Genomic DNA, 9,938 nt, shown 5'->3' with positions numbered 1-9,938 from the left:
TATTGGACAGAGAGTGAGAGAAAGTGCACATGAGTGGGTGGGTGGGTGGGGGAGGGGTAGAGGGAGAGGGAGAATCCTAAGGAGACTCCCCGCCAAGGAGCCCGATCTGGAGCTCCATCCCAGGACACCAAGGTCATGACCCAAGCCGAAATCAAGAGCTGGCCACTCAACCGACTGAACCACCCAGATGCTCCTAACTCTCCTCCTTTTAAAACCCTCCCATGGGGCCCCTGGGCATCGCAGTCAGTTAAGCGTCACCCTTCGGCTCAGGTCATGATCTCAGGATCCTGGAATGGAGCCCCATATTATGCTCCCCACTCAGCAGGGAGTCTGCTTCTCCCTCTCCCTCTGCCCCTCCCCCAGCTCATGCTCTCTCTAAGAAATCTTAAAAAAACAATAAAACCCTTTCATGATTCAAAATAAGGTCTGTACCTGACCTAATGGTATTGGACCAATGTCACAGCCCTGGTTTTGACAATGTACTGTGGTTACATCTTAAGTTCCCATTGGGGAAAGCTGGGTGGAAATGATACAGGATGCTCTGTACTATTTTTCTAATTTCTTGTGAGTGTTACACTGTTTCAAAATAAAAAGACAAATATTTAGGAAGCACCTCCTGTGAACCTCCGGTGAACATGCCAGGCCTCCTTCTAGGAGCTGTGGATTCAGCAGTGAACAAGCCAGGAGTGGTTAAGTGCCAGGACGCCCAAGCCTGACAGTTTCCATTTGAATCCCAGCTGTGGGGACGCCTGCGTGGCTCAGTAGTTAAGCATCTGCCTTCAGCTCAGGTCATGATCCCAGGGTCCTGGGATCGAGCCACATGTTGGGCTCCTTGCTCAGCGGAAGCCTACGTCTCTCTCTCCTCCTGCCTGCCGCTCCCCCTGCTTGTGCTCTCTCTCTGTCAAATAAATGAAATCCTTTTTTTAAAAAACTGATTTAGTTTTTTTTTTAAGATTTTTATTTATTTATTTTTAAAGATTTTATTTATTTATTTGACAGAGAGAGACAGAGCGAGAGAGGGAACACAAGCAGGGGGAGTGGGAGAGGGAGAAGCAGGCTCCCCTCTGAGCAGGAAGCCCGATGCGGGGCTCTATCCCAGGACCCTGGGATCATGACCTGAGCTGAAGGCAGATGCTTAACAACTAAGCCACCCAGGCGCCCCTGGACCAGGGCTTTCCTGATTAGGGCTCTGACGTCGGAGTCTCTCAGCCCAGGAATGTGCACACAGCAGGTACTCAAGAAATATATACTGAACGGATGAATGTTTAGCGACAGTGAGGAGAACACTGGAGCAATCTCTGTGTTCCTTACCCTGGAGGTGGGGTTTAGGGATGGGAATTTTTAGGTGAGATCTAGAGGTCCCTCCCGCCTGGTGCCTGGCCCGGAGCAATAGAACCTACGCACCGGGTGGAACACGATGTCACAGTGCCCCCTTGTGGTCGTCTCCCATTTTAGAACCCTGGTGTGGGTGAGGCTCTCCCCGCTCAAGGAAGGAGCACCGGGCAGGATCCCACCCCCCACCCCCGTTACCCCGGGGGGCCCCCTGCCCCCACCATGAACAACCAGGCGAGGGCCCCTTCCCCGGCCCGGATGTCGACCTCGGTCCGGGCTTCAACCCCAGGCAGGACCTCGACTTCGGCCCGGACCCCGAAAGCCGTCCAGATCCTGACCCGCACCCGGACCCCGACTCCCGTCCCCACCCGGGCCTGGACCCCGACTCCCGTCCAGGCTCCGATCTCGGCCTGGACCCCGACTCCCGTCCGGGCCCCAGCCTCAGCCTGGGCCCCCACTCCCGTCCAGACCCCGGCGCGAACCCTGGCTCCCGTCCCGACCCTGGCCCGGACCCCGACTCGCATCCAGACCCTGACCTCCGCCCGGACCCCGACTCCTGCCCAGACCCGGGCCTCAGCTCGGACCCCCACTCCCGTCCAGACCCCGGCCTGGACCCCCACTCCTGTCCAGACCCCAGCCTCGGCCTGGACCCACACTCCCATCCAGACCCCGGCCCGAGCCCCGGCTCCCGTCCGGACCCTGGCCCGGACCCCGACTCCTGTCCAGACCCAGGCCTTGGCCTGGACCCCGAATCCCAGCCAGACCCTGGCCCGGATCCTGAATCCAGTCCAGATGCTGACCCCGGCCCGAACCCCGACTCCCATCCCGACCCCGGCCTCCGCCTGGACCCCCACTCCCGTCCAGACCCTGGCCTCGGCCTGGACCCCCACTTCCATCCAGACCCCAACCCCGGTCTGGACCCGCACTCCCGTCCGGACTCTGACCCGGATCCGGACCCCGACTCCTGCACGGATGCTGACCCGGGTCCAGACCCCTATTCCAGCCCGGATGCCTACTCCAATCTGGCCCGCGCCTCCGGCCCCGGCCCCAACTCCAGTTCCATCCCGGGTTGGGATTGAGATCACAGCCGCGGTCCCTGCCTCGGAATCCTTCCCGGACTCAGTCCTGCCTTTGGATCCGCACCCAGAACCCGCTTTGGAGGAGGCCGCTTTGTCGCCCGACAAGGATCTTTCGCCCAAGCCGAGCGTGAAGCACTTCCCATCCGACGCCAGTGGATTCGGGTCCAAGCAAGAGTCCGTTCTTGTCCACACTCCATCGGCCACTGATTTCCTGGGGCTCACCCTTGGCTCCACCTCGAGGGCAGACTCCTCGGCCACGAAGTTGACAGATTCCACTCCCGAGTTTGTTCCGGTGCCCATCCTGGGTCCCGACCCGTTCGCCCCCACCTTACCTGAGTCCACCAACACTTTCACTCCCACCATTGAGAGCTTCCCGATGGACAGCAAGATCGTGATTCGAGTGATCTACTGGTGAGGGGTGCCCTCGCCCACACCTGCCTCCCCCCCAGAGGCTGGAGGGGGTGGGGCGCTGGGGCTTTGGGGATTTGCTGGGGTGGGGGGGAGTCAAGATTCCCAGGTGGAAACGCCTCCACCTGTCACTCTCTCTGCGGCTAGAGATCTGTGGCTTCACATCCCTGCTCCGAGCCTCACCCATTCACCCTCACTCCTTTATTTGGAGTCTGCTGCCCGCCATGGGCCGGGCCTATGCGGGGATGGAGCGCTCACCTGAGCCCCCAGCTTCTCTCTCCAGGCCGAGCTGGGCTTTGCAGATGCAAAGCCAGACTCGGGGCGGGGGAATTTCAGACTGGACGGTCAGGGATGGCCTCTCCGGGCAGCCTCTAAGTGAAGATCGGGGCGTCGGGAGGGGATCTGGGTAGGAAGGGGGAGGAGGAGCCCAGGTGCAAAGGCCCAAGGAAGTTGGCTTCAGTTCTCATCGGCCCCAGAGCTGAGTCTCTGTGTCAGTGGCCCCAGTAAGGGCAGTGGCCTTCCCAGGCGGGGGCTCGGTCTTCCCCTCCAACCCGCTCACCTCTCTCCTGCTTTAGAAGGTTCTCTCCCCGTCATCTCTCCCAGTTTCACTCACCCCCTCCCCTCCCACCCCGTTCCTATCTGCCCAGGTAGTCTCTCCAGGCAACTCAGTGTCTTTTCCTTTCCCCATATTGTGGATCTTTCTCCTCCCCATGTTTCCTCATTTCCCCTGTCTTTCTCTGCCTCTTTTTTTTTTTTTTTTTTTACGATTTTATTTATTTGATAGAGAGGGAAAGAGAGAGCACAAGCAGGGGGAGTGGCAGGCAGAGGGAGAGGGAGAAGCAGGCTCCCTGCTGAGCAAGGAGCCCGATGCGGAACTCGATCCCAGGACACTCGGATCATGACCTGAGCCGAAGGCAGACATTTAACCGACTGAGCTGCCCACACACCCCTGCCCTTCTCCTTTCTAGCTCTTTCTCTGACTCCATGGATTTACTAATTCACTAATTCATTCCATTGATAAGTACCTACCTTGTACCAGGCCCTGTCCTTGGCACTAGGGGCACAGCAGTGATTAAGACAGATCTTTGGGGCTCCTGGGTGGCTCAGTTGGTCATAGTTTTAGCTGGGGTGGTCAGGAAGGCCTTCCTGAGAAGGTGATGTATGAGCAAAGACCTGAAGGAGGGAGAGAAGGAGCCATGTAGATACCAGGGAAAGAGCATTCTGCAGAGGGAGCAGGCAGTGCAAAGGCCCTGAGGCAGGCATGCCTGGAGTATTGGAGGAGGAGCTCCAAGGTCCCTGTGGCTGGAGCAAAGTGGGCCAGGGGGAGAGTGGAGGAGGAGATGGGGCAGAGAGGTGATGGGGACAGCTCCCGTGGGGGGCTTGTGAACCATGCTTTTTTTTGCTCTGGGTGAGCTGGCACTGTGGGAGGGTTCCAAATGGGAGGGGCGGGATCAGACTCAGGTGTTCCCAAGCTCCCTCTGGGCTGGAGGAGATCCTGATGCAGTGTCTTCCCTCCATCTCTCTCTGCCCTCCCTCCAGCGGCCTCTGAAGCTATGGCCTTCGGGTAAGTAGTTTTGACTTTGGAGGTGTGGGGAGTATAGGACATGAAGTCTGGAAGGAGGTCCTGTTTCCCCTCCCTCCAAGACCTGTGACCCCACAGTCCTGGGATCCCCTGACCCCACAATCCCATCTCCACTCTGCAGTTCATTCTACTGAGAAAGAGTCTGGAGCAGCAATTTCCAAATCGACTTCTCTTTGTGAGTGGCCTGGGGGAGGTGGCTGGTCAGGGCTCTGAGACCCCAGGGGCTTGGAGGAGAGTGCTCACCTTCTCCCAACCCCCAACATTCCCTCTCCAGCAGGAGGAAAGAGCTGCCCAGGCTACAGGGGAGTTTGAAGTGTTTGTGGATGGGAAACTGGTCCATTCAAAGAAGGTGATTCTGAGCAAGGGTCCCAGACAGGGAGGGAGGGCGGTGGTGCTGGGATCCCCTGGTGCTGGGATCCCCCCGGGGGCGGGAGACCCACATGTCCACACTCTTTCTCCTTTGTGTCCAGAAAGGTGATGGCTTTGTGGATGAGGCCAGGCTGCAGAAAATTATGAGCATTATCGAGGAGGAGATCAGCAAAAGGTAGCAGGCAACTGGCTGGAGGTGAGATGAGGGAGGTGAGGGGGGTGAGGTGGGGGGTGGGCAGGGGCCGGGGCACTGTCTTGGAGTCAAAGGCACTCGACTCCCAGTCCTAGTCCAGCCTATCCTCCCTGTTCAGATCAGGACAAGTCAGCTACATGCTTTTCTGAACCTCAGTTCCATCCTCTGTAAAATGGGTTTGTTGAGATTCTTCCATGAGACAACTCACATAACGTAATAAATTTACATCGCTCAGAGAAGGGCTCAGTGGATGTCAGCTAAATTTTTTTCAAAAGAGCTTAAGATCTTTTTTTTCTTTCTTTCTTTTTCTTTCCTTTTCGTTGTAAAGCTGTACTATCTAATAACATCCTGCCGCTTTGCAATTTACAATTAAAATGAAATGCAATAAAAACTCAGTTATTGGGACACCTGGGTGGCTCAGTCGTTAAGTGGCTGCCTTCAGCTCAGGTCATGATCCCAGGGTCTTGGGATCGAGCCCCACATCGGGCTCCTTGCTCAGCAAGGAGCCTGCTTCTCCCTCTGCCTGCAGCCCCCCACCCCCCGCTTGTGCTCTCTTGAGCGCGTGCGCTCTCTGACAAAAAAAAAAAAACCTGTTATTAGTCACACTGGCCACATTTCAAGTGCCCTGTAGCTACATGTGGCTACTGGACTGGACAGTGCAGATATAGGACATAGAACCCATCACTGCAGAAAGTTCCACTGGTAACGTTGTTTTAAGGTATTAAAGCATATGCACAATAATTTATTTGCCACCAGTACTGGATTTTATTTATTTGCCCCATATACTGGATTTTTAAAATCACTTACTATATATACACATTTGCAAGCTGCTACTGACTTAATACTTAATCTGTTGTGTATCTATTTTTTACAAAAAGTTGTCACTTTTTTGGGGTATAAGTGATGTCTAAGAGATAGTACATGTTTAAAGCGTATGAGTTAATGAGTTTTGACATATGAACGTACCTGTGAAACCATTTCCGAAATGAAGATAATTAACGTGTCTGTCATACCCCCAAAATTTCCTCGGGGACCATCAGTAATTTCTCCTGCCCTTGTCCCTGTCCCAGGCCTCTGCTGATCTGCTTTCCATTATCATAGATTAGTTTGCATTTTTCTAGACTTTTTTTTTTAAGCTTTTATTTATTTATTAGAGAGAGGGAGGGAGAGAGAGAGCAGGAGCAGAGGAAGAGGCAGACTCCCCACTGAGCAGGGAGCCTGACAGGCTCGATCCCAGGACCCCGGGGTCATGACCTGAGCCTAAGGCAGATGCTTAACGACTGAGCCACCCAGGCGCCCCTACATTTTCTAGACTTTTTACATAAATGGAGGTTATAATGTTCTCAAACATTTTTGGTGGAAATTTTTAGATATATATACTAGTTGAGAGACTAGTGTAATGAGCTCTATGTACTCATCAACCAGGTCTACTATTACCAATGTTCTCTTATTCCATCTATTTTCCTTCTTGCCTTTTTTTTTTGGCACAGTGGTATTTGAAGGTATATTCTAGACCTCATGTTATTCCACCTGTAAGTACTTCAGTATGCATCTCTAATAAGTTTTAAAAACAAGTATAAGGCCATCCCCACACCGAACAAAAATTTAATTACATTAATTAATTATATATATTTATTTATTAAAAAAAATTTTTTTTTTTAAGATTTTATTTGCAAGAGAGAGAATGAGAGACAGAGAGCACGAGAGGGAGGAGGGTCAGAGGGAGAAGCAGACTCCCTGCTGAGCAGGGAGCCTGATGCGGGACTCGATCCCGGGACTCCAGGATCATGACCTGAGCCGAAGGCAGTCGCTTAACCAACTGAGTCACCCAGGCGCCCAATTATATATTTTTAAAGCTTTTATTTATTTGAGAGAGAGAGACAGATAGTGACAGAGATAATGAGAGAGAACACAAGCAGGGGGGGAGGCAGAGGGAGAAGCAGGCTCCCCACTGAGCAGGGAGCCCGACGTGGGACTCGATCCCAGGACCCTGAGATCATGACCTGAGCTGAAGGCAGATGCTTAACCACCTGAGCCACCCAGGTGCTCCTATTTTATTTATTTTTACGTAGGCTCCACACCCAACATGGGGCTTGAACTCACAACTCTGAGATCAAGAGTCATATGCTCTATCAAGTGAGTCAGCCAGGCGCCCCCCCCGCCCCCAACAAAAATTTTAAGATGTCTTAATGGCATCTAATACCTCAAGTGTCTCAAAAATATCTTCTTAGAGGTGGTTTGGGAATCATGATCCAGACAATGTTCACATGGTATTTTAGCTGTTTTTAAAATAATTACAAACAGGATTTCTGGAATCCCTACTATGTGTCAGGCTCAATCTTTTCTCTGTCTAAAAAAAAAAAATCTTTTTTTTTTTTTTAATCTGTAAACACTTGAAAGAAGTAAGGGATTGAACCATGTGGATATCTGGGGGGAAAGTATTCCAGGCAGAGGGAGCAGCAAGTGCAAAGGGTCTGTGGTCAGAATGTGTCTGGTATGTTGAAAAATGGCAAGGAGACTCAAGTAGGGAGCATTAGGATGGTGTCTGACACATAGTAAACCCTAATATAAGTGCTATTTTTTTAATGGAGTTGTTATTTTAAATAACAACTATTTATTGTATTTTAGACAATTTTCTCTTTCTCTATTTCAGGAGCCTCAGCAGGATGCCGGAAAGGGCTGAAATGTTGCCAAGTCAGGTCCTTTTCTGATGGTGGCTGGGGCTGGGGTGGGTCGGGGAGGGGAACAGGGAAATACATACAGTCTGCCTCCCTGCATTCTGGTCTGACCGCGTCTAATGTTGGCCCACCGTCTCCTGAGGTCTATGGCGATCGCCTGCTCCTGGGCTCTGGGCATTGCCAAGGGTCTGGACTGGGAGATGGGGGTGGGGGGAAGGGAGGGAAGCTTTGAAGAGAAGCCTCATCCTGTTGCTCCCCAGGTTTGCTCCTGTCATCTAGCCTCAGGTCCTAGAATCCCAGTATTAGGAGGGGTCTCGGTGACCTGGGGGGGAGGGCCATGCGTGGATTCATGGAACATTGATGGGCCCCCTATTCTGCACCTGGCACTGTGGGGTCACTGGGCATGAGCCAAGAGGTCCCTGCAAGGTGTGGGAGTCAGACCTTTACCACATAGTTGCTGTGACCTCCAACAGGGACCCTCCCTCTGGGAGCCTCAATTTTCTCCTCTGTAAAATGGGCATCATAACACTATTTAATCATGGAATTCTCAAGGCCTGGCACAGAATAAGTAGGTTTCAGTGGGGGTGTTCTTCTCTCCAAGTAACAGCAAACCAGACTATCAGTGGCTCACACAACAGGACAAATAAATGTTTTTCCTGGGAACTGGTAGGAAGGGGCCGGAGTTGGCTGGCTGCCCAATGATGCCATCAGGGACCCAGAGTCTCAGGCCAGATCCTGGAAGAACTCTTGAGAATAAGCAGCCTCCCTGGGTAACCTGATAAGCAGGAACTCCAGGCTGACCTCCCAAACCCAGGCAGACTGTTTGACCTTGAGATACCCACCACACCAGAGAGCGAAAATGGCGCCTCAGCAAGACTACTTTGCAGGTTTATAGGTCATGGGCTTATATTTAGTGCCTGCCGCCCTCCAAGTTACCACAGAGTGCAAAGAGAGGCATCTGATCAAGAAAGTCAGTCACTCTGAGTCCGTGAGGACACATTTGTCTTCTAAGTCCCTACAAATCCACTGCTCTTACCACAGGGCAAAGGAGGGAAAGTGGCGACAGGACCCTCACCCTCACCACCCCAAGCACGGACCCAGACAGTCCCAAAGGAAATGCTACCAAACCTTAATAAGATGATGCCAGTGGATTTTAAAGTGTTCCAGAATTTAGGAAAGGAAGGCTTCCGGATTATTTATATGATGTGATAATAACATTAGTATCTAAAAGTAACAAATACTGCACAAGAAAACAACACAGCAACCTCACAGAATACTCATGCAAACCTCCTTTTAAAAAATAAAAAAAGCAGAGGGGCGCCTGTGTGGCTCAGTCCTTAAGTGTCTGCCTTCGGCTCGGGTCATGATCCCAGGGTCCTGGAATCGAGTCCTGCATCGGGCTCCATGCTCAGCGGGGAGTCTGCTTCTCCCTCTCCCACTCTCCCTGCTGTGTTCCCTCTCTTGCTGTATCTCTGTCAAATAAATAAAATCTTTAAAAAAAAAGAAAAAGAAAAACAAAAGAACAAATCTACTTTAAAAAAAAAAAAAAGGCAGAGGGGCGCCTGGGTGGCTCAGTCAGTTAAGCCGCTGCCTTGGGCTCACGTCATGATCCCAGGGTCCTGGGATCCAGCCCCTCATTGGGTTCCTTGCTCAGCCGGGAGCCTGCTCCTCCCTCTCTCTGCTGCTCCCCTGCTTGTTGTGCTCTCTCTCTCGCTGTGTCAAATAAGTAAATAAAATCTTTAAAAAAAAAAAAAAACCAGAAGCACATTAAAAGGATTATACCTCATTTATAAATAAGGATCATATGAAGAATGCAAAGATCATGCATTATCAGTAACAAATTCATCATGGTGATGAATATAAAAATAACCCTAGGATCACTGAAGACTCTGAAAAGGCCTGAATAGGTCTTTGACAAAATTCAATACTCATTCTTGGTAAGACACACATCCACAGAGTGACAGATGCATATGTGAAGAATTTCCACAAAATCGGGAACAAGACAAGGATGTCTGATTATCCTTCACATTATTTTACATTAGGCAGAAGGTACTGGAATTAATAAGGAGAAAGAAATTCAAGATATAAAAGTTGTAAAGCAGCGGGGCGCCTGGGTGGCTCAGTCTGTTAAGCGTCTGCCTTTGGCTCAGGTCATGATCCCAGAGTCCTGGGATCGAGCCCCGCATCAGGCTCCCTGCACAGTGGGGAGCCTGCTTCTCCCTCTCCCTCTGCTGCTCCCCCTGCTTGTTCTCTCTCTGTCAAGGAAATGAAATCTTAAAAAAAAAAAAAAAAGTTGT

The 9,938-nt window shown here is 51.7% G+C and overlaps 1 protein-coding gene across 1 annotated transcript; it reads left to right on the top strand.

Moving 5' to 3' along the window:
• The first annotated feature begins 1,158 nt into the window (after positions 1-1,158).
• On the top strand, positions 1,159-4,669 carry SELENOV (selenoprotein V). The gene is made up of 2 exons (XM_081811278.1): positions 1,159-2,822; positions 4,359-4,669. The coding sequence occupies exons 1-2, from the start codon at positions 1,555-1,557 to the stop codon at positions 4,366-4,368; spliced, it is 1,278 nt and encodes a 425-aa protein (XP_081667404.1). The 5' UTR covers positions 1,159-1,554; the 3' UTR covers positions 4,369-4,669.
• The last annotated feature ends 5,269 nt before the right edge of the window (positions 4,670-9,938 follow it).

The sequence above is a fragment of the Leptonychotes weddellii genome, unplaced genomic scaffold (genome assembly GCF_054177405.1).
Source record: "Leptonychotes weddellii isolate Sample4059 unplaced genomic scaffold, ASM5417740v2 HiC_scaffold_6751, whole genome shotgun sequence".
Taxonomy (NCBI): domain Eukaryota; kingdom Metazoa; phylum Chordata; class Mammalia; order Carnivora; family Phocidae; genus Leptonychotes; species Leptonychotes weddellii.
The sequence above is the reverse complement of the archived record's forward strand: the minus strand, read 5'-3'. Positions and strand labels throughout refer to the sequence as shown.

What these genes read in the sequence shown, in the direction of transcription:
- SELENOV (XM_081811278.1), top strand. Translation starts at nt 1,555, where the DNA reads ATGAACAACCAGGCGAGGGCCCCTTCCCCGGCCCGGATGTCGACCTCG.